This window comes from Hemicordylus capensis, chromosome 5 (assembly GCF_027244095.1).
Source record: "Hemicordylus capensis ecotype Gifberg chromosome 5, rHemCap1.1.pri, whole genome shotgun sequence".
Classification (NCBI taxonomy): Eukaryota; Metazoa; Chordata; class Lepidosauria; order Squamata; family Cordylidae; genus Hemicordylus; species Hemicordylus capensis.
Genome location: NC_069661.1, coordinates 63,386,828 through 63,411,849, shown reverse-complemented (window position 1 = coordinate 63,411,849; position 25,022 = coordinate 63,386,828). Strand labels below are relative to the sequence as shown.

General features: G+C 40.5%; 2 protein-coding genes across 8 annotated transcripts in view; one reads left to right on the top strand and one right to left on the bottom strand.

The window, feature by feature from the left end:
• Positions 1 to 4,776, top strand: part of LRBA (LPS responsive beige-like anchor protein) — a 567,920-nt gene extending 563,144 nt beyond the window's left edge. For all 4 annotated transcript variants that reach the window (XM_053251992.1, XM_053251991.1, XM_053251993.1 and 1 more), the window contains exons 56-57: positions 2,368 to 2,519; positions 3,340 to 4,776. In XM_053251992.1, the coding sequence (XP_053107967.1) occupies positions 2,368 to 2,519; positions 3,340 to 3,430 (243 nt within the window). In that variant the 3' untranslated portion in view covers positions 3,431 to 4,776. The remainder of the gene's footprint in view (positions 1 to 2,367; positions 2,520 to 3,339) is intronic.
• A 2,567-nt stretch (positions 4,777 to 7,343) lies between these two features.
• Positions 7,344 to 25,022, bottom strand: part of DCLK2 (doublecortin like kinase 2) — a 155,676-nt gene continuing 137,997 nt past the window's right edge. For 2 of the 4 annotated variants that reach the window (XM_053255837.1, XM_053255838.1), the window contains 6 exons: positions 24,423 to 24,556; positions 23,664 to 23,741; positions 19,932 to 20,028; positions 15,722 to 15,802; positions 14,709 to 14,825; positions 7,344 to 8,685 (listed from right to left, as the gene is read on the bottom strand). In XM_053255837.1, coding sequence (XP_053111812.1) covers positions 8,527 to 8,685; positions 14,709 to 14,825; positions 15,722 to 15,802; positions 19,932 to 20,028; positions 23,664 to 23,741; positions 24,423 to 24,556 — 666 coding nt within the window. In that variant the 3' untranslated portion in view covers positions 7,344 to 8,526. Of the gene's footprint in view, positions 8,686 to 14,708; positions 14,826 to 14,872; positions 15,097 to 15,721; positions 15,803 to 19,931; positions 20,029 to 23,663; positions 23,742 to 24,422; positions 24,557 to 25,022 lie in introns of those variants that run through there. The other 2 variants (XM_053255839.1, XM_053255840.1) reach the window with 2 other exon arrangements.

Below are 25,022 nucleotides of genomic sequence, written 5' to 3'. Positions count from 1 at the left end.
TAAACATGGATTAATGAAGTAACTTTATAGAATGCAGCATCCATCAGAACAGCCCTGCTGGATCAAACCCAAGGCATATCTGGACCAGCATCCTCTTTCACACAGTGGCCCACCAGATGCCACTGGAAGCCTACAGGCAGGAGTTGAGGGCATGCCCTCTCTCCTGCTGTTACTAACCTGTAACTGGTACTCAAAGGTATCCTGAGTACTGAGGCTGGAGCTGACCTATAAGCTTCTGACTAGTAGCCCTTGATAGACCTCTCCTCCCTGAAGTTATCCAAACACCTTTTAAAACCATCCAGGTTGTTGGCTGTCACATCTTGTGGCAGAGAATTCCACAAGTTGATTATGCATTGTGTGAAAAAGTACTTCCATTTATTGGACCTAAGTTTCTTGACAATTTCATGGGATGATCCCTGGTTCTAGTGTTATGTGAGAGGGAGAACAATTTATCTCGATCCACTTTCTCCACACCATGCATGATTTTATAGACCTCTATCATGTCTCCTCAAAGTCATCTTTTTTCTAAACTAAATAGCCCCAGGTGTTGTAGCCTTGCCTCATAAGGGAGGTGCTCTAGACCCTTGATTATCTTGGTTGCCCTCTTCTGCACCTTCTCCAGTTCTACAACATCCTTCTTTAGATGTGGTGACCAGAATTGTACACAGTACTCCAAGAGTGGCCGCACCATAGTATTGTATAAGGGCATTATAATATTAGCAGTTTTATTTTCAATCCCCTTCCTAATGATCCCTAGCATGGAATTGACTTTTTTTCACAGCTGCTGCACATTGAGTTCACACTTTCAACAAAGTGTCCACAAACTGAGATCCCTCTCCTGGTCAGTCACTAATAGCTCAGATCCCATCAGCATATACGTGAAGTTGGGGATTTTTGTCCATATGTGCATCACTTTACACTTGCCAACAATGAAGTGCATTTGCCATTTTGTCACCCACTCCCCTAGTTTGGAGAGATCTTTTGGAGCTCCTCACAATCTGTTTTGGATTTCACTACCGTAAATAGTTTGATTTCATCTGCAAATTCGGCCACCTTGCTGCTTACCCCAACTTCTAGATCATTTATGAATCAATTAAAAAGCACCAGTCTGAGTACAGATCCCTGGGGGCCCCCACTTCCTTCTATTGTGAACACTCTCCATTTGTATCTACCCTCTGTTTCCTGTCCTTCAACCAGTAACCAATCGAAACATGTACTTGTCCCACATTCCCATGACTGCTGAGTCTTTGATGAGGAACTTTGTTGAAAGCTTTTTAGAAGTCCAGGTATACTATGTCAACCAGATTCCTTTTATGAGGCAAGATTTCCCTTTGCAGAAGCCCTGCTGGTTTGGGCCCTGTTCTTCTATGTGTTTAACAATTTTATCCTTGAGAATGCTTTCCATCAGTTTGCCTAGAACAGACATTAAGCTAACCAGCCTGTAATTACTCGGATTGCCCCTGGATCCCTTTTTGAAAATCGGTGTTACATTTGCTACTTTCCAGTCCTCTGGCACAGAGCCTGACTGTAGGGATAAGTTATATATTTTTGCAAGGAAGTTGGCAATTTCACATGGGAGTTCTTTAAGGACTCTTGGGTGGATGCCGTCTGGCCCTGGGGATTTGCTTGTTTTTAATTTTTTACAGTTTAGAACATTATCTCTTGTCACTTCTATCTGACTCAGTTCTTTAGCCTCAGTTCCCAAAAAGCCTGGTTCAAGAACTGGTATATGCTCAGTATCCTCTGCCATGAAGATGCAAAGAACTCATTTAGCTTTTCTGCAACCTCCATATTCTCCTTAATAACCCCTTTCATTCTCTCATTGTCTAATGGTCCAACCACCTCCTTGTCAGGTTTCCTGCTTCTGATGTATTTAAAGAGGTTTTTGTTATCCCCCTTGATGCTTTTAGCTAAATGTTCCTCAAACTCCCTTTTTGCCTCCCTGATAGTTACCTTGCATTTTTGCCAGAGTTTGTGTTCTTTTCTATTCTCTTCATTTGGACAGGCATTCCAATTTCTGAAGGAAGTCTTCTTCCCCTTTATGACTACTTATTATCCATGCTGGCATCCTCCCGGACTTAGAACTACAATACTAGAAGCCCAGTTAGAATGTATACCAAAAAGGAGGAAAGCTAACCACTAAGTAAACTCCATGCATTCTGGAGCGAAGTGACTCTCTTGATTTTCCCTTTCAGTTTTTTCCCCACCAAACTCATTTTGGAGAAGTTTCCTCTTCTGAAATTCAAACGGCCTGTGTTCAAACGACTTCTGAAATTCAAACGACTTCTTTGGTGATTCTCTCCCCACATATATGCATGTATCCAGTCTTAAGTTGAATAGTAATTTTAATACTTTCCCCTCCTTTAGGCAATTCAGCTGAGCCGTGATGGACAATACCTCCTTACAGGAGGTGATAATGGGGTGGTTATGGTGTGGCAGGTGTGTGACTTCAAGCAGCTTTTTGCCTATCCTGGCTGTGATGCTGGAATCCGATCCATGGCTCTTTCTTATGACCAAAGGTGAGTGTCAGTCCATTTTCATAGTCTTAGCTAATGATATCACTTTGTATCGGATTAGCAGATACTGAAAAATATGACTATGAGAAAGCAGAAGAAAAGTCCAGCTCTCTGTATGGCTTATTTGAAGGAGTGACTAATCCATGAAGTACTGATGTTTAATCTCTTGCAAGTATAACTCTATTCGAGCAGGACCTGTCCTCTACATGTACAGTGGCACATGTATGGTGAGACCTGGAAGGCTCTGATCCCTACTATGTATACATATCTATAGCATGTGTATACTGTACTCCACATGATTGGGACCTTGAAAAGAGCAGTGTTCTCAATTAGGTGGAGTGCTGCTTACATACCTATGTTTGTACATGCTCAGGCAAGTTGAAGACATGCAGTTAAATGTGTGTTTGATGGGAGCAGAGCCTGCTTCCCCTCCTACTGTATGCATATTTTCTGTTCAAGCAGAAGATAAGCTCTGTTTTTTGATCAAGGCTATGGTTTTAAATCGGTTTCAGTGTTAAACTGTAGAATGCTTTAAATTACACCAGTTTGTTTATACTAATCCCAAAGCAGTGTGTTCTCCTCAGATTTAAGTCTTTCCTTCCATCATCTGTTTGCACTGCAAGTTCCAATTTTTCTTTTCTTTTTGCCATTGGAAACACTGTCAGGAATGCTAAAGATACAACGATTACTGAACTGTGGGGATTTATCTGCAGAAGTTCTAGCAGTTTTAGCTTTCAATGATGTGTTTAACTGCTGCATTTATGCCTGCATTGAAGTGCTTAGGCTTCTTTTCTGAACTTTCTGATTTCCCCGTTTCCCCCAGGTGTATCATGACAGGCATGGCTTCTGGCAGCATAGTGCTTTTCTACAATGACTTCAACAGGTGGCATCATGAATACCAAACCAGATACTGATGTTGTAATTGATCAAGCTGGCACATGCAGCTGCTTTCAGGAGGAGACTTGAAGCATGGAAGCAGGCTTCTCTTTGGTATCTTGCCAGAGTTCTTCTAAATAGTTAATATAACATCTGAATGTATCGTAAAATTACTGGGAGAAACTATTTTTTAAGGTTAATTGCTATTTTTGTAGACCTTGCTTGGGGTAAGGGACAAGAAGCAGAAAATGGCTGCTGGGGTCTGTAGCTTAAAAAGAAAATCTATATTTTTAGTCATAGTAAGTCTATTTTGATCCATGTATGGGGAGAGACCTTAATAAGATGGCTAAAATTCTTGTATTAGCTATTATGAAAACATGTTTCTCATGTAAATCTTTATAATACTGAGGAATATTTGATTTTAACAATGGAAGTTGGTTGTAATACCGGGGTTTTAAACTGGGCTTGCCCATACTGCATTTTGTCTTGTAACTTTTCAATGATTGTACTTCTTCAGCACTGAATTTTCTGGGAATCAAGAATATTTAAAATATATATGTAATTTTGTTTCCATCAGTGTAATGATCAAGCATGCTTCTAAGTCTAGATATCAGTTCCATGTTTTTTTTTTTTAGTTTTTAGTTTCATTGTGCAGTTAAGAGGAAATCAGCAAGTTTATATTGCGTGAATCTGTTTCTTTTCCTGTCCTCTCCTTCAGCGCATACCAAAATGTGCATTGTTCCTCAAAACAAATCTTCCTTTTGAATGTTTCCTTCCATTATCAATGTCCATCGTTTGTTTTCTTAATCAATCATGTGCTGCTTAAAGCACACTTCTGCTGCTTGCCTAAGAACATCAGGCTAAAGGCAGATTATCACAACTCTCTGCCTGCTATAGAGGCAATAGTTTTATTTCTACTATAACATGGCATGTAAAAGCCATGTAGCACAAGCCATACCCAGTACAATTTTTGAAAATGAGGCATATTTTCATCTTTTTTGTCCAATCATGTTGACAGTATATAGAATATCCCCTCTTCTTCCTCTTAGAAAATAAAAATTTATACTAAAGAACAATGTTATTTCGGTGTTGCATAAATTCTACTTTTTCTACAAGATTGCTGTGCAGAATTCTGTGAAAATATTTGTGAAAAAAATTGTATTGTTTTGTAGGTCTGTATTGCATAAATAACTACTTTGTATGTTGTGCTTTATCCAGATTTGAAACTTGCTTTCCATATCTATATTGGTATATAATTTCCCCCAGATGCTTACTAGAGGCAGTTCCCATTTTTTTTCTAGCACTCAACTATTCTCTCTACATGAAGATCTGAATGGGGAAGACTTAGTTTGAGAAAATTAAATAAAAGGAATTTGTAATTTAATGTGTCATTGTAATGGAATAATATTGTGCTGAAAGGGAAAATGTAAGGAAATGTTATGTATGAGTAATACTTAAGAATTACTCATACATAATAATGCTAGTAAGAATTCTCTTTTTAAAATGTTGGTCTTGAGATTCTAAAACATTTGCTTACATGATGTGCAGTGTCTCCAAAATTCTGCACCTTGGAGCAGTTCCGGCACTCTTAAGAAGGGGTGGATGTGCAAGCTGTGTTTCTGTGGTTTTCCCCATTGTTGCAATTGGGGGAAATTGTGGTAGTGCTGCTTCCACAACTATCCATACTTGACAGCATCAGGGCTGCTTTATAAGTCTGTAGCTGCCCCAAGATGCAACTTTTCAGAGAGAAAATGCTACACATCATGTAAGCCATGGACTTCATTGCTGATGCCACTGCCAGGTACCTACAGTACTCCTTGGGTGTTCCAGGGAATCACAAAACTCAGCTTTTTACATATCACTACACTTGTGGTAGCCAGATCCAGTATCTATAAGACAATAGCCCACTCCGCTGTAACTGATAGTGGAGGTAACCTTAAAATCAGGGAATTGTGCACTTACCTGCAGCAGTCTCAATGGACCAAGGGCATTTTGCAGAAATGATATAGTACAGTCTTGTCTGATTAACCCAAGAGTTACTTAAACCAGAACTCTAATCAGTGTTTTAAGAAATGCATATATTGCCATTGCTGAAAATAATTTTTTATAGAACAAAGGAAGTCTACTTTAAATTACAAAGGCATGGAAGACATTAAAATACTTCTTTGATATTTCTTCTGTTCTGTTGGCAGCTTTCTTAGCCAAAGGGGCTTGGTTTTGAGTAAGCAGATAGAGAACAATTTCACTCCCCGATATAAAAAGTGGTCAATGTACAATGACAGGAATAAGGTCTGGGTAAAATTAACAGTACAACCACACACTATGTGTATTCCTAGGTTTTAGGGTGTGTGTGGTTTGTCTGTTTTTACAAAGATTTTAATAAATGAGTTAATGGTTCGCTTAAAATGAAGCTGATTTCCTTGAATTATATCTGTTAAAAGAAAAACACAATTGGAGCAAGTTTAACCTTAACATCTGTAATGAAATAAAACCTGTTTCAGACATCGAATTATGGTGACATGAAAGAAGAAAAAAGTTAGGGGACCTGTGCTGACTTTGTTCCCTCTCCCACTTAAGCCACCACATGCCATAGACAAAATAATTAATTACAGCTTTTAAGACACTAGATTTAAATGGATCACTTCAGCAAAATGAACAGGAGTAGGAATACTTCAATACAAATGATGGCGTGTGATGGAGCAGTGCTCTAAGTGTTTAACTATTAAATTGCTCCAAGACTATAGCTGCTGGTTGTCAAACTTTGCTGTAACATCCAGTCTAATAAAGTCAAGCTGTAGAATTAACATTCCAGACATTTAAGACAGTTGCAATCAGTTTTCAGTCAACAAAGAAAATCAGGAAAACATGATAAATATGCTGAACCAGTGCTTCTGTTGCTCAGGCTTGTACTGATATAACAATTGGCATTGGTCCACTAGCCTAGGCCTTCTTGTGTCCTAGCACATTTAATGCCTGTGACTTTCTGACTTCACTGTTGAATACACTGCAATATTTTAATCAAATTTAGTAAATTATCTTTAAGCTTTGGAGTTGTGGGTCCCCTAACACAGCAATTTTACTTGCAAATATATATCTATTAATTAGCATGTTTTGGAAACAGTATTTATGTTAGAGCTGAAATCCATATCACATTTCCCAAAAAGATGTCACCAAAGTCAGCTTCATCATGCTGAATTTTCTACCCTTCCCTCTATAGCTGCATATACTTACTCTGTATGGTGCTATCATAGAATTGGTTGTCCATGCTGCACACACTGAAATGCTGATAGTGGTTTCCAGGGGTGTAGCTACTAGAACCATATGTTCATGAGATATCATTTCCATGAGGGAGCAATGATTTTATATCTAATCAGAACTGCAATGCATGATGTTTTAGAGCTGGATTTCATTGACTTCTATAATTTCAACCATACAAAGCTCACTGGCTTTTTGCCCAGTACCCTTGGGTGTAATTCATCAGGAGCTTCATTTCTACACAAGCTTGAACTCAACAAGAATTGCAGTACATTCTAAATAAGGAGGGTCTTGTGGCTGGAAACGTGTGGCCTATTGGCTTTCAAAGGAGTGTGGCTTTCTTAAAAAGAACAGTGTATTTGGCTTTGAAAAAAACAGACACTGGGAGCATCTATTCGACCGTGCTGTTTTCCTGCCAAAGGACTTGTCTCATTTTACAAGAGGATAATGGATGACCGGGGCACTAGTAACACCCAGCGAATGCTGAAGATTGCCATTGGGAGTTCTAAAACAATGCCACAATAATCTACCTCTACATATAATTCGCTCAGACATACCCATGGCTAAACCATGGCTAATCCCATGTGTGGCAGCTCTTGTGAGATTTTGCCAGTGAAGGGAGGTGGCTTCCTAAATTCTTTTAACCCCCCTGCCCCTGCCCCGCCCCCGCCCCCACAACACACACAAACCACAGACTTCCTCTTTTCAAGAAGTATGTTTATTGCAGGTCTTATAGTACTAATGTAAAGTAAAGGCTAATAGAAAATGTTTTAAAATTGTTAAAAAGGAGCAAAAGGAAATGTTAGCAGATTACATACAATACTGAAAGAAGATAAAAGACACAACTCCACTCCATCTATCCTTAACTGCACACTTAGTATCACTGCTTCCCAAATAAAGTTTTAGCTTTGAGGTTACAAAGAACAGGCTACTGAACAAACAAAATGGCAGAAGCATTCTGTGTTGGTGACCAGTAGTTCACTTGCTTGCCTTAAATATACTGCTCCACTGTAGATTATACAACATGCAGCGAGCTTCCTATTCCAGACAATTTTTGTCGTTGGTTGCAATCAATACTGACAGAGAATGGGAGGCGAGAGAACGTTTGTGAAGAACAAGCAATGGTTGAAATGGGTTCATTGACTGCAGTCTTCATACAAAATTGCCCCATGATTGTGTTACTTTTGTATTCAAATTCCATGTGGTTTAGGTTCATTGTATCCAAATTTCAATTTCAAGTCAGAACATTTACTAAGAACTCCCCCCTTTCACATATTCATCTCATTCATTTTCGTGTGTGTGTTCTCTCTCTCTCTCTCTCTCTCTCTCTCTCTCACACACACACACACACACACACACACACTTGCCTTTCAATATAGTACAGTTTTGTCCACCAGGACCAGTCTTCAGATGAACTTGCCTCTCTAGAGCAACTCACAAACAGAACTAACTCTAAAGTTGCATGAAGGGATAATTAGAGCTTCCCGTTCTTCTTTCTCTGGGCACTTTTCATAAAATCCAGAGTTTGCTGGATGAGGTGTCTTACCTGTTCTTCCTGTTTAATGTTTGTATCTCAAGATATGATTACCACTGAAGTAGATTAATTTGTTCAGGTTCCAGCACTTGAAATGATATTTGACACTTTTGTGTGTTTTTTTAAAAAGGTAAGAATTTCCAAATGTAACAGCCAGCAGAGTACTAAAAACTACTGTATGTTCTACCAGCATTCCTTCAGTCAGAGGTGAACTACAGTTGTGATAGTGTAAGAGAACAGAAGCAGAGGAGAGATTCCTGACCTAGTAGTGGACTTCAGTGGAACTTCTCTTAAATGAATCCTGCAGTATCATCATGACATGCTGAGATGGGATGTGTGGAGAGTTTAAAGTGGCTCAGAAGCAGTAGGAAAGAACGTCTTGAGCCCAACCATAGGAGATTCATGAGCTGCAGCATTTTTTATGGTTTGCCCCACAGCAGCTTGACCGGGGTCCTGGCCGCGTTTGTTGCAGAAGATCTGCCTCTCTTTATCTAGAGCTGTGTTCTATAATGCAAATAAAAATCCACATTATGAACTGCTATTGCTCTCATATATGACAGCAGACAATAAAGCCATCCTTTGATGCATGCACTAGTCTGAAGAAAAGGAGAAACAACACTAGAGGCCTTTCTCTATATTTGGTTTTGGTGGCTGGTTTTAGAGATTAGCTTCTCACATGCATAGTGCCCAGAGCATTGGTAACAAGAACTGCATGACAAACATGCTACTGCAGTGCCAATAGAATCAGTTTAATGAGCTGCTTTAAAAAAAAGTTAAGCTTTTATTTTGCAAGTCTGGTGAGGAAAAAGCAAACATGCATGGTTGCAAACCGCCCCCCCCCACAACAGTAAAGCACTCAGATCTTTATAGTATAGTCATACATAACTGGTGGCCCTGGCTGTGGGTTTGCATCACAACACATTCAGCCAGTTCAACAGGTCTCTGATGAGCACTGGAATACAGATGAGTGAGTCTTGTCTATGTATTCAGATGTTCATCTATTTCCACATTGCTAACACACAGTGGCTTACATACTGTGCAAAGGAATACAGGCAGCTTGAATGCTGCCTCAGCCCCTGCATACTCCTAATCCCCTCCAAAGGTGCTGTGCGGCAGGACAGCACTGCTCCATCATAAAGTCTCTGTGCGTGCAGCTGCATGATGGAGCCCTTATGACAGAGCAGGGCTGCCCTGCAACACAGCTCCTTTGGCAGGGTTTATGAGCATACCATTTCCAGGCAGAACTCAAGCCGCCTGCATTCTCTTGTGCAAGTAGGTAAGCCACTGTTCTTGCAGGATCAATGCATCCTTGTAGACTTGTTCTCTATTTGTTTATCACACTGAGTAGAATGAACTACCATGCCCCTGATAGTCACAAAATAGTAAATGTATTACTAACTCCAGTTAGGAAACTCAACACGTATGTGCTTACACAGATCCAGACTAATGAAGTATGGATGTTTGAAGCAGCTGTGGGGATGGAGGGAGAGCACCAACGCTGTTCTGTTGCTGTTCAAGAGTGCTAATACTTCGGGGCACTATTTCACACTCCAGAAGCACTCTATACAAATGGGAACATCCCTGCCTTAGGCAGGGACATGTTTCCGTTTTTATAGAGTGCTTGTGGAACACAGGGGAGCATCCCATAGTATTCGCACTCTTGTGCAATTTCACTAAAATGCTGAACACAACAAAGGCAGTGAAAGTGTCACAATTATTCAGCATCTCACGCATTGTACTGACTAAAATATGTACGCTTAGAAATGGTGCATACAATACTTTTTGTTCACGTTAGCAGCACGAGCCATTACTACGGAAATGTTCTTTATAAGGTTTATTATCTCCACCAATTATTGGGATCACAGTGGGGCAAAATATGCCACATGCTATCAGGAATTGCTACTTAGTGTACCATGCCAACGTTTATCTAGCTCCCACATTTATCCACATATGGGTGCCCCATCCTAGACAATGATACTTTCCTCTGACATGCCATGGGTGGGAGAGGCCTGTCCTTGCTTACAGGCAGTCATCCAACCTGAAACAACCAACAGGCCACAAGACACAAATACAAGACCTTGCAACAAGCCTATGCTGTCCCCATATCCTGAGCCCCTAATGGCACAGTGGTAAAACTGCCGCCCTGTAACCAGAAAGTTACAAGTTCAATCCTGACCAGGGGCTCAAGGTTGACTCAGCCTTCCATCCTTCCGAGGTTGGTAAAATGAGTACCCAGAATGTTGGAGGCAATATGCTAAATCATTGTAAACCGCTTAGAGAGCTTCGGCTATAGAGCGGTATATAAATGTAAGTGCTATTGCTATTGCTATTGCTATTGCTATCCACTCAGGCAAAAATCAAAGGCCCCAGAAACATCAGCTGTGACATCAAGGGGCTCATTCATTCACTCATCCTCCAATGATTTATGCTATCACTTTTCAATAATGCCCTTCTGCTGTTTACAAAGAACAAAGTGTGTGTGTGAGAGAGAAGATCAGCTAGAAATACTATATCATCAATGACTGTCATGTAAATCATCATTCTATGTACTTAAATCATGCATAAAAGAACAGTCACTCAGTGTACCTCACATTCTATAGCCATTTGGTCTCATTGCTCACAGGTCTGGGCCCTCACTGGATTCCCCTTTACAAGCATAGCCCCAGTTTGATCAAATGGACCAGACCTGCTGGTCGGTCGGTTCAACTGAACCGGTTTGCGGACCAGGACCAGCAGTCCGATCCATGATCAAACCATCGAACCAGCTTGGTTCGTTGCGGACCGGTTCGTGCACACCCCTAAATTTGGCACAGCCAGGTCTACTGCTTTATCTACTGCTGTGAACAGTCACTGCACTTATCTCTTACATTTTAACTTTATGAAATAATGATCCCTGATTGTAGCTCTTCCATCCCATAGCCCCTTGGCCCCCATCTTTACAGAGTGAGTGAGGCAGAGACTGACACTTTGTGCATCTGATAAAGTGGACTGTGGTCAACAAAAGCTTATCTGAAATAAACTGTTAGTCTTTAAGGCACCACAAGACTACTTAATCTGCTAGAAGAGTGTGATCACAGAAATGCTTGTCCATGGGAAATGCTGGCAGCAAGGGTCAATACATTTTGTCTCTGTTCACCAGCCAGTCAAATATTTTATTCATCGAGTTATGTTGGTACATTACTCGTCATAATTTTTTTCACTTGTCAGGCATCATTTTTAATTTGTCACAGACAAGTAAGACTAGTGGATTTCCTGAGCCCTGGTTGGCAGTGGCAGAGCAGATTGGGGATAATAGATCAAGAATCTAACAAACAGCACCCTCAAATAGTCCTTATTTTCTCTTTCTTCAGAAACTTAAATGTCCCATAGTTCAGGTGCCATTTAAAAAAGGAATCTGCATCCAAATATAGAAGACACAAAGTATCATGCATGGCTGAGATGGTGCAAACATATAAATACAATGAAAGATTGCTATGTGCCTCTTCTACATAACTTGACAGACATCCCCACCTCAGACTGCTATCAGGTTACTTCTCCTTTTCTGTCAAACTCATAAAAACATTTCTTTAACATGGCAAAAAAGCACGGTAATTAGTACATACCATTGCCTTGGACCTACTCAGAGGAAAGCAATGCAGGCATTGGGAGAGGAAGCAAAAGAAGAAAGCAAGGGACAGACACTAGACTTACTTGAAGCAGAACCAATAGCAACATTCACAAATGTAAAGAACCACACTTTGAAGAAAAAAGCAGCACTAGAAGCATTTCAAATAGTGATTTTATGCAATTGATTCACATCACAAAGGGAACAGCAAACCATATTTTAATGCAATTCCATTCTTCTACCACATGAGGGCCAAGACTGACTGAGCTCAATTTTTAAAAATCGGAAAAGAGCAATACAACAGGGAAAATGAATTGGAATTTGGTTATGATATTAATCTGAATGGAGTAGGAAGCAGGAAATGGATGCTCACTGAACAAATATGAAATAATTTTATTATACTGCATATTCCATGTTCTTAGCCTACACATTAATTTTCCAATTGCCCTAAAAGCACTGTGAGTTGGTAACAAGAAAATTATAAATAAGTCCTTAAAATAAAAAGGAAGGAGGACTTTTATCATATAACCCTTTGTCTCTATTACACTGTATGTTCTACTGTTTCTTGTATAAACATCCAGAAATGTCCTATTCATAGTTGTCAATATGCAGCAGTGGTAATGGAAGTCTGGGGACCAGGTTGTGAGACTCCCAAACAGGTGGTGTTGGGAATCTGGGGTGGGTCTCTACATTTAACCAAGGAGGATAAAAGTGAATCTCACATCCTCTTTTTGGATATCTGAGGGTAGTTTCAGAAGAGATGGTGTATCTTCCCCCAATGGTGGGACGAAGAGCAACCTGTCACTAAATTGGCAGCACATACTTCTCTGAGCAAGGATGATGAGGATGTTTCTTCGTTACATATTGCCACAGAAGTCTCCAAACATAACATAAGGCGATTCTCATGATCGCCAAAAAGTGGGCTAAGGGAGCCTAGCCCACATTTGGGCAAGCGTGAGAACCACCAGGCTAAGCAGGGTAACCTGCTTAACTAGCCCTCCCCTTAGACGAGGGTAGCGGAGCAAACACTCTGCTAACCCCGTCTTTTTGATCATGTGTTGCTGTGGCGTGGCTCTGCATCGCAGCAACACAGGAGGAGACCCCCGCCACGAGGCTGAAACAAGCCTCCCGGCCCTGGGGGTCCCTCCAGGATCCCCCGCGCACTCACGCGGGGCATCCTGGAACTTCCGGGGGCCGCACGGCCTCCGATCCCTGTAGCTCCGTGACGGAGCTGGCAGTTGTGTGGGCGGCTGATCCGGCAGTCGTGTGGGCAGCCGATCCAGCCATCCAGGGCTGCAGTCTGGATTGTATGTGGGGAGAGTGGGCCAAGTCCGCTCTCCCCACAGAACCCCTTCCAGCGAGTCTCAACGATGGTGAGACTCGCCTCCATGTCTAACTTCTAGTAATGTGCAAAGCCAACCTTGCACAACATGGTGAAATGTGCTAAGGTAGGAGGAGGACATTCAACTTGGACAAAGGAACAAACAGGTCTTGAACAAGTATGAAAATTGACTAGCAGGTCCCTACTCAAATTATCCTATATTTTGCTTCCATCTTGTGGATGCAATAAATGACTTCAGTCAGAATCACAGTATTTGAAAAACTAACAAGTGGCTGTCCTATTCTAGTTTACTCAGAAATTAGTGCCACCAAATTCAACTTCGCTTCTAGCAAGTATGCTTAGGACTGCAGCCTTAACCAGCAGAGAAGCAGACAGCGAAAAATGGGAGTTAAAATAACTAGTGTGTGCAGCTTCATTGGCTAGAAGCACAACCCATCATCAGGCCAGAGAATTAGAAAACTCCATACCAACAAGAAGCCAGAAGCTGCATTATATTGAAGACAAGCTTAATGGGCGTGCAAACTTGAGAGCAGCTTAGAGTTAGAATTCAAACAACTCTATTTAATAATGTATTTTATACCAGGTTTCTGCTTCAGGTTTATCCATAGTCTCAACAATATAAAGTATGAAGCTCTGAGGTCCCTCAGACTGTCAAGTCAAACTGTTAAATGAAATACAAGCAACAACATCAATCAGCCTAACAAAGTGTTCCTTTCTTCTACTCTTATATTTCATCCTAAAGTGGAATAGTACTTTTAAAGCTGTTATATTAGTTTAAATGCAGGTCCACTTTTTGAAACATCTGCTAATGAGGAAGAGCTGAAAGCAACATCATAAATATTTCTACAAATCTAAATCTTTTTTGAACCTGCAATAATTTTGGTTGCCTTACTGAAATGACAGTGCCTATTGGGGGGGTGTATTAGAGATGCAGCACAAACAGAAACCAACTGCTAACATAAATAGCATCTTTAAGAACTTGGATTGCCAAAAGGCTGTATCTCATGAGACAAAAATTAATTACAGTATACATTAATTACCACAGGTGTAAGAGCTGAACACTCAGTGAATAGGCTAAATGATGGGAGAATTTACACAGGGCAGAAATTATTTATTAATTTAATTTAATATATTCATTGAATTTGTATACCACCCTTCCTTAAAGTGGGTCAGGGCAGTTTACATTTAAATCAAACACATATAATAAAACTTAAAAAACCCCACTTAAACCAGATTAAAACTTAAAACTAAACATAATTAAAACCCAGGCAGAAAAGATGGGTCTTCAAGGCTCTCCCAAAGGCCTCCAAGGAAAGCCTCAATTACAAGGAAGGAATTGTGCTTAGGTTGAATTTCCACAAATTTTAACAGGAAATCTTGAGAAGAGAAAATGTATGCAGAAGGTATTGTTCTTAAAAATGCATCCCACTTACATATGGGGACAGATAGACACAACCATAAATGTGCATTGCTATTATTAAATGGGAGGATTCAATGCATATCTAAGGGGGTGCGGGAAAGCTGGAAAATGTTGGATAGCAGATCAGTGAAGTAATGAATGAAAACGATGCACTTGCTTACCATGATGACAGAAACCCCTGCAGTTGGGTTATTCTGCTTGGGTAATGTGTTGTTAAAGTGCTGCTTTAATTTACCTGTTACTTCAGCTTGCATATTATTTTCCTGGGAGGCATCATCCTTTTTATGAAAATAAAAACAATATTTTTAGCATTCAGCAGAGATGTGCGGTCAATTTTTTAAAATAAGCATTTTAAAATCTCATCGCTTTCAATGAGAGAGTTAAACACTTTTTAGTTATTTCAATGCAAGAGGGTGAAGCACATGCTTAACTTTGGCTGGATCATGTCCAAACACAATATCCAAGCATATTGAGTTTTTGGAGTGCATCATGAATTTAACAACCACATGAAGGCTATTAAATATCTTCTCTTCTGTACAGTACAGACCACTGCTTTAATGAAAAGAAACAGACCATGAAAAATGCAAGTGATCTAAAAGTATTTAAATATATGGTGAATTTATTTCCTGGACATCCACAATCATATTTTCACTAATTCATTTATCTCAATAAGTTGTTTCATCCTAGCCTGGCCTGGTAGAACCATGAACAACAGCAGGCTTCAGCACACGTTAAGCCAGCACCCAGGGTTGCCCTACACAGATGCCACTATTGTTTGAACTGATAATTCACTGTGGGGTAGGGATGTGCACGAAGTGTTTCACGCGCATCCAGGCGGGTGGAGGGTGTTCACTTTAACAGGAGGAAGGCGGGTCTTACCTGCCTCTCCGTTGCTCCTCCACTGCCCCAGCATGGCACTGACCATATTAAGCAGTCGTGCTATCTGTTCTGAACAGCCACCCCGTGCAGCTGCTTCCTGCTTGGGAACAGGAAGTTCCTGTTCCCAGCAGCCCACGGGCAGCATGAGCATGTAAATTCGTAGGTGGCTTTAGAGCAGCAACACCAAGTCAGGACTTAGGTATGAAATTATGTTCCAGAAGACCAAGGCTTAACACAGGCCAAGCATCTATAGAATTAATTTTGTAATGTGCAACATAGGAGACTATTTACTCACTGACACCCAGGGGTGGTTTAGAATCTGAGCAGCTGTATACCGTGCTTCCACATTTACTTGCAACATCAGACTGATTAATTCCTGAGGGGAGAAAAGACAAAGAAGAGAATGAACACCATTTATATTCATATTAAAATGAGAGACTGCTTTTGCCAGGAATAATAGTTTTTCATGCCTTCTAGACTCTATGTTCTCTAAGTTAGTTGTCCTTCAGGAATCCCCCACCAATCTACTGAAATGACTAATAAACATGTGCAACAATTAAGATCTCTCTTTATTAGCATTATTCTTGCTTTAGCAGCATCATTCTCCAGCACAGGAGAGGAAGCATGCAGCTGCTGGAGGAAGCGCTTTAGCAACAATGGAATGCCTCAGTTCATCCTGCCCCCTTTACAAACACAATGCTGAATGAGAACCCATTCCTGCACTGTAAGACATGAGATCAGAATAATTAATATGAAGATTGTGTCAGAAGCTAGCCAGGTTTGTTTGTTTTTTGTTCAAAAGCTGCATTGGAAATTTTCTCCTTAGAGACAAATTAGCCAGAAAGGATCCTATGATGTTTATATCATCCACTCAACAATCACTGTTGCCTGACTGCACTAGCTGGGGTGGAAAAGAATTGAATTTGCTCAGCAAAAAAAATATTGCTGCTTGAGATCTGGGAAAATGCATTATTCTCCTTATATGGCACACTCCATCCCACCCACCCCTCAAACACACACGCGCGGGCGCACACACACACACAGACACACACACCTGTTTTACTAATCCTTGTCATGGATGGAGATATGTTCAAACACTGATTCAGCAAATCATTGCTGGCAAAATGTTTATACCTATTTAATTAAATTTACCCAGCAATTTCAAAATTTGGAACTCAATCATTCACTTCACTTAAAAATGAATCCTGAAAGTTTCCTGAAATATATTGCTAGTTGAACTGGCCCCACTGCAGTGGCCTCTTCCAGCAGCTGTGTGCTTCCTCTCTTCTGCTTTGGAGAATGCTGCTGCTAAAGCAAGAATAATGCTAATAAAGAGAAATCTTAATTGTTGCACATGTTTACTAGAAGAACAGTAGTCATTCAGAGTAATGGGTTTCAGGAAATATCTATTGGTTAGCTGCACTAAAGTTTCATTAAAGCTTAGCTTTAACAGTTAAAGTTAAAAGTATGATGACTAAACCTTTCACCTATGATTTAACCTGCTTTATAAAACACATTCATTACCACACCGTGTATATAAACATATCCAGTTATAATGCCACACTGGTAGCACACTGTCCTATTAAGTCCTAAAGTAAAGGTGTGCCCTTGAGTCAGTGTTGACTCCTGGTGACCACAGAGCCATGTGGTTGTATCTGGTAGAATACAGGAGGGGCTTACCATTGTCTCCTCCCACGCAGTGTGAGATGATGCTTTCCAGCACCTTCCTATATTGCTGCTGCCTGATATAGGTGTTTCACATATTCTGGGAAACATACCAGAGTCCTGATTGATTGATTAAGTGCCATCAAGTCGGTGTCGACTCTTAGCGACCACACAGATAGATTCTCTCCAGGATGATCTGTCTTCAACTTGGCTTTGAGGTCTCTCAGTGGTGCATTCACTGCTGTTGTGATCGAGTCCATCCACCTTGCTGCTAGTCATCCTCTTCTTCTCTTGCCTTCAACTTTCCCCAGCATTACAGACTTCTCAAGGGAGCTGGGGCTTCGCATAATGCGTCCAAAGTATGATAGTTTGAGCCTGGTCATTTGTGCCTCAGTTGAAAATTCTGGTTTGATTTGTTCTAGGATCCATTTGTTTGCTTTTCTGGCTGTCCATGGTATCTTCAAAAGTCTTCTCAAGCACCAAAGTTCAAAATTGTCAATGTTTTTTCTATCTTGTTTCTTCAAAGTCCAGCTTTCGCATCCATAGAGTGTCATGGGAAAAACCATGGTCTGAATGATTCTAATCTTTGTAGGTGTAGACACGTCATGACATCTAAATATCCTTTCCAAGGCCTTCATTGCAACCCTACCAAGTGCTAGTCTGCTGCGTATTTCCTGACTGCTGGATCCGTTACTGTTGACGGTCAATCCTAAAAGGCAGAACCTATCCACCACTTCAATGTCTTCATTGCCAATTCTGAGGCTGGTTGCTGTACCCGTTGTCATTAGTTTAGTCTTCTTTACATTTAACTGTAGTCCCATTTTTTCTCTGTGCTCCTTGACTTTCATGACTAGAACTTGCAGACCATCCACATTCTCAGCTATCAGAGTGGTGTCATCAGCATAGCACAGGTTATTGATGTTTCTTCCTCCAGCTTTAAAACCACGCTCATCTTCTTCCAATCCAGCTTCTCTCAGTATATGTTCAGCATATACATTGAATAAAGAAGGAGAAAGTATACAGCCTTGTCTTTACTCCTTTGCCAATCTGGAACCAGTCTGTTTCACCATGTTCTGTCTGGACTGTGGCTTTCTGTCCTGTGTATAGGTTTCTCATGAGAACAATGAGGTGTTCCAGGATGCCCATTTTCCTAAGGATATTCCATGACATAGTCGATGCAATCGAAGGCTTTTCTGTAGCCAATAAAGCACATATTGACTTCTTTCTGGTATTCTTTGGCTTTCTCAATTATCCAGCGTGCATCAGCAATGATGTCTCTTGTTCCTCGGCCTTTTCTGAAACCAGTTTGAACATCCAGCATTTCCCTTTCCATGTAGGGCTGGTTTGGTTTGTGTAATCTGTTGTCTCCTTTCTTTGGTATGAGTATGTAGACTGACCTGTTTCAATCTGTTGGCCACTGTGTTGTTCCCCAAATTTGCTGGCATAGTTTGGTTAGAGCCTTGACTGAGACCAGAGTCCTACTGAAGGTTTATTCCAACAGAATTTCAATACTAGTAAGATACAGGTGAGTCACCTTAAGTGGTGCAGTGGGGAAATGCTTGACTAACAAGCAGAAGGTTGCCGATTCGAATCCCAACTGTTACTATATCGGGCAGCAGCGATATAGGAAGAGAAGCCTAGAGAAAAGCACTGTATATTATACTTCAGTTCTCCAGCAATGCCCCCCAAATCCTAAAAACAGTCGAATATTTGCCAATCTTTTTTTAAAGAGCCAGAACATGTAAAATGGCAGTCAGAAATGACACTGGAAGTCGTTTCTGCGGATAGGCAAACTTTGCTATTTTTCTACCCGAGGATAAAGAAAATGGGTCTCTACGATCCAACCACAGATATGCTAAACTGCGACTCGTGAGTCTGCAGATAACGAGGGCCACCTGTATTTGGACTGCACATCATATATTAACAGCTGTAATTTTCAACATGGATGGATGCTGTCTAATTCAGCTCTTTTGTATGCAATGCTGCTTACAGCAAACACAAAACAAAAGACTAAATAAATGCTATGCTATATGAAAACCAATCTATGGCAGCTTTTGAAATGTATCAGCTGCTAAAATTCTAAAAACCTTTCTTCATAGGTGATGTTAATCTCTGTAAAGTTTAGATGAAAAAAACAAAATTGAAATACTGTAGACATTAACAGCAGATAAACAAATCCTGCTGTTTCTCTGAACATTTAACACTGTAGTCTCAGAGCAAACGTGGGACTTGTACAGATCAACTGTTCTTTGATTCCCTCATAGCCAAATGCCACATGACATTCAAAGAGGATCAGGAATACAGAAAGATGCCATGGTCCCAGTCCAGATGAAACCCCAGCCAGCTATTATTTAAAAGAGAGAGGGAGAAATCTCCTGTTATGGGAGATGATGGGAGATGATGGGAGTCCCCTCCGCCAACAGGTTAAAGTCCTCCTACTGCCCACCATGGTTCCGATCTATGAGCACCCCCAATCTGGCTGCTACCAATTATGGAAAAACGAATATTGTAAAGGCTAATAAGGTTTTAAATGTCATCCACAATTTGACCCTCACTTTCTCAGGCATGACAGGCTCACCATGCATGTGTATCTGAAAAGAAAGTAACTTATACAATGTTTTGCACTGATTAGGGATGATATTCTAACCTCATTCTCTCTCAGTTGAAGTAACACTAGCTCAGAAATACAGGTAAAGCTCAAGAAGGTGAGATAACATTTTCCTAGCAATGATCTAGAGTCTCATCTTCTCTGCAAGGAGTTATGGTATGAGAGTAAGTCCAGGTTTATGAGGAAAGCTAGCATACTTTGAAGCCCTAATACCATTAATACATCCCAGTACCTTAGCAGAGTCGGTTATGTTATCCCAATATGGAGAAGGAAACTCTAGCTTTCCAACTAGGATCTGATCAAAGAGATCTTCTTGGACATTGTTCTCACTATGAATCAAGAGAAAAGGGGAAAAATATTTAGTTGCAGTAAGTAAATTCACAGTCACCTCTAGATCAACATAGTTGATGCATCTTTCAAACAGAAGAGGTACTGAATATCTCATCATTTCATCTATCAGTTTTAGTAGGCTCCTCCAATAAGACTACATTATGGGGGAAACCTAAACAAATAGGAGGAAAGTCTGCATGGACAGTTATACACAGCATCTACAAATCCACTTGCCAGATCACCAGTGGTGAATGTCCTCAGCCCTCTGGCAAGCAAGACATCCAGCACCACCCAAATTGTCTCACCAGAGTTCTCATTTCCAGTATCAAGACTTGCCTGCAGCTAGATTTTACGCTGCTTGTGAGGATGGAGCTTTTGCTTTGCCCTCATGTCAGCCAGTTTCAATAGACTTTAATGTGTGTCCCTCACCCCCCTGCCCATATTATTATTCACAAAGAAACAGCAGAAATCCTTTCTGGGCAAGAGAAGAGGGCTCTCACTGTTTCTTGCCATCTCCTTATCCCAGTGCAAATTACAAAAGACCTGCTTTTCTTCTAAGACCTCTGCCTGTGCACCAGAAAAGGATTCTGAGGGAGGAGAGGGGATGGTGGCAGCCACAAACAATGAAGCATAAATTTGCAGATCCCTGGTTTCACATCACCATTGCATGTTTTGTGTATGATGATAACCACCCCCGCCCCCCCCACTGCATTAAAGACTATTGAAAGTGGCTGATATAATATGCAGCCTTATATTATATTATGCAGAGCAAGAGCTCCATCCTTACAAGCAGCCTAAAATCTAGCTACAAGCAAGTCTTGCCTCACAAGTGCATAAGGAGGTGGGTGGGGAGGGGATTCTTGCTCCTTTTCCCTCTTGCTGCTCAGCCCTCAAGACATTTTCCAAGCAATAAAAGGGCATTTGTGGAGATTTGATTAATCCTAAATTATCTGGAATTAAAGTTACAGATGATACCAATCAATTCAGGGTAATAAAACCCAAAATGTATTGCAAAGAGCTCCAAAAAGGATCTCTCCAAACTGGATGAATGGGCAACAAAATGGTGAGTGCGTTTTGTGTAAATAAGGTGTGTGTGTGTGCGCGCACACACACACCATTCCCCACCCAGCTTTATATGTACATTGATGGGGACTGAGGTGTTGGAGAATTAGGAAAGATCTTGGAGTCATGTTGAACAATTCACTGAAGAAATCAACCCACTGTGTGGCACCTCTGAAAAAGGCCAATTCTATGCTAGGATGATTAGGAAAGGGATAGAATATAAAACTACTACTTATACTGTTTTTCAACCAAAAAAAAGTTCTCAAAGCAGTTTACACAGAAAAGAAGAAGATGGTCTCTTGTCCCCAAAGGGCTCACTGTCTAAAAAGAAATAAAAAGGTAGACCCCAGCAACAGCCGTTGGAGGGATGCGCTGCTGGGGTTGAGTAGGGCCAGATGCTCTCCCCCTGCTTGATATAAAGAGAATCAACACTTTGAATGGTGCTTCTTTGCTCAGTTAGCTACTAATATTATAATGCCTTTATACAAATCTTTGTACAGTTTTGATACAGCATCTCAAGAAGCATATTATAGAACTAGAAAAAGTGCTGAAGAGGGCAAACAAAACACTCAGGGGGCTGGAGCACCCTTACAAGAAAAGGCAGCAGTGTTGGGACTTTTTAGTTTAGAAAAAAGACAGCTACATGGGGGACATGATTAAGGTATATAAAATTATGGATCATGGAGAAAGTGGACAGAGAGAAGTTTGTCTCCATATCTAAATGTTAGAACAAGGGTTCAAACAATGAAACTGATTGGCAGGAGATTTAGAACAGACAGAAGGAAATACTTCTTCCCAGTAATCTATGGACTTTGTTGCCGCATAATGTGCTAATGGCCATGAGCTTAGAAGATTATAAGAGGGGATTAGACAAGTTCATGAAAGGCAAGTCTATCAATGGCTACTACTTTTGATGCTATTTACCGCTTTCTGGTTCAGAGCCAATACGCTTCTGAATACCACAATGCCAGGAGAGGGGGGTACGCCTTCATCTCCTGCTTATGGTCTTCCCACAGGCATCTGGTCAGCTATTATTAGAAACAGGATGATGAACTAGATAGGCCTTGGCCTGATCCAAGAGGGGTGGCCTTAGGTACAGAAACTACCCTACTCACTTGAACTAGTATGGATGAAGTGAGCCAGTTTCCAAAGCTTACATGAGGCAAGACTTTTGACTTCCCTAGATCAAGGAACTATGTCGCTATTTATGGCTAAGCAGTCTATGAGTGTCTCTCTATTGCAAGTGGCTACTATGTCCAAGATACTTAAGGGATCACCTTCTACCACAAAAACTTGCCCAAATATTACAGTGAGATTGTCATCCAAAATCCTTCTGTAAGTGTCTTCACCACTTGAGGTGAGGTGGGTAGTGACCCCAGGATAGGGCCTTTTATGCTGTAGTGCCCCATCTTTGGAATTCATTCACAAGGGAGCTTTGCCTGGTACTGACGATTTTTTTTCCAAAATGTCCAGACTTTTTTGGGTAGATAAAAATCGTGTTTGTAAGGTTTAAATTTATGCTTTGAATTATTATTACAGCAAGGGTTAACTTTATAATTGATGATTCACGAGGAGGTGTGAGCGGGAAGTCCATATCTGTTTATATGTTGTGAATGTTAATGTTAAGATTATTGTTAAAATTAATAAAAATTTAATTAAAAAAATGTCCAGACTTTTAATTTATTTTCTTGCTTTTCTGGTTTTTAATTCTCTGCTGTCTGTCTTGTTTTATTGTATATTGGAAATTATTGGTATTGTTGATTGTGCCTTGAATGTTTTTATGCTTTTGCAGTTTGCTAAAAAGCAGTATAAGAGCATCTTAAAAACTGTGAGACTAAAGGCCAGTTTAGGTATTCACTTGTGACATTCATTTGGAATTCCAAAATCTGTGTCTGAAGAACATCTGAATTGGCCCTGAGTGAGACTCAAGAACTCTAGCCACTTGGCCACTAAAAGGTTTATAGTTAATGAAACAGCATGTGAACACATATTAGATATTTTCCACATCCTGAAATCATATCCACTGTACTGATTACACAGTTACATGATGTGCCAATCTAGTTTCCAACACTAGAGGGCAAGCTCTGCATGTTTAATGCCACAAAGCTAGATACTGAATAATGAGATTTAATAGGAGTGCTAGGGTGGAGAAACCAGTTTCTTGCTGGCAAATAAACCTATCCTTGATAAACAGTACAATATATGCTTTTCTTTCAATTACTAATACCACTCTTCTTTCCAAGTATACTGATAACAGATAAGCTAAAGTCAGTATGATCTGAACTGGTGATAAAGGAACTGAATAGATATGGACAGTGTTCCCTCTAAGAGGGATTCCCAGATGTTGTTGACCACAACTCCCAGAATCCCTAGCTTCAATGGCTTTTGCTTGGGGATTCTGGGAGTTGTCAACAACATCTGGGGATCCCTGTTAAGCGAGAACACTGTATATGGATCCAGTTGAAATAGAGAAAAAGAAAGGATAACTATTTATAATGTAAAAAGGGGGTGGTGTAGGAAAAAATATCAGTCTTTGTTTACCGTTTCTGTAGTTGTTCGAGACTAGACTTACCTACGAAATGGTGGAAACCCACATAACAGTATGTATGTAATGACACCTGCAGCCCAAATGTCCACCTTCAAGCCATACCTGCAAAAAAAGCGGGGGGGGGGAGTGGCAGTGGCAGGGTTAGTGTTATATTTGCAAGCTATTTCATATATGAACCTAATTTTTTTAAAAAAATAACTAAAGATCAGATTTATGAGCATTTAACTCTGATGCTTTTAAATTTACAATCTTCACATTTTCCAATGGCAGAATATTCTGGCAAAACTTGATACAACTTGCCATCATCCACTGAGATCACTAATGGTTGTAATAACTGTTCATATGCAGTTGCCAGATTCAGTTATACAGAACACAATTTAATGCCCATTGTCTATTTCTTAGATATTCACTCACAACATATTGTTCTATGCCAACATAACTCAAAGTGTCAGTTCAGATGCAATACCAAGTCATGGTTTGCTACTACATGAACAAGCCTTGTGTTCACATGTTCTTCCTTTCCTTGTGTGGTCCACCAGCTTATTGCATGGGCACCCTTTGGGTTTTTAGTCCTGGTTTTCAGGGCTTGTGAAATCCATGGTTTGCCAGTTGAATTACATCACCAATTACAGCTGGTCAAAGAAACAGAAGTTGCTGAACAAGTGACACATGCAAATGGAAGGCTGAGGAGAGAAGTAAAGTGCAATGATAGGGCTTACTCATGTATAATCAAACCATGGTGTGGCATTAAACTGAATCAATCCTGTGTGAACAGTAGTTTACCCTGTTTCTGCAATGATTTCTGGAGCCACATAAGTTGGTGTGCCACAGACTGTATAGAGAGGTCCTTTAACCACAGTAGCTAGTCCAAAGTCTCCTAGCTTCAAGGACTTTGTCCCATCTGAGTACTCACAGACCTAGGGGGAATGAAGAGAAAACAAAATAGGAATCATAATTTTTATTAGGAAAATCTAAGGACAGCAACGTTGGAATATCCAACAAGATTCTGCTAAGGATTCTGCCCTGGCCATCCTCCTCATGAGGAGCTTGAACCCATGTATCCTACACATATGTACACTTATGCTTTGAGGCTAAAATGGGGGAATTAAACCAATGTATAAGGGTGGGCAACATACAGATCACAGTCCAGGCAGTGACAAAACATGTTAGAGCACCCCAGAGGAGCAAAAAGAGACACACCGGCAAAGACCTTTGAAAAATAGGGGGGTTGGATTATTATTATTATTTTTTACATGGCAGAGGGTTTCCTGAGCCACTCAGTCCCTAGCCACGTGAAAATACTATACTAACAACAGAGAGTGAAGGCAACTTCTACAGAGACCAAGAGAAGTAGAGGGGAAAGGTGGAGGTTCGTATAGCCTA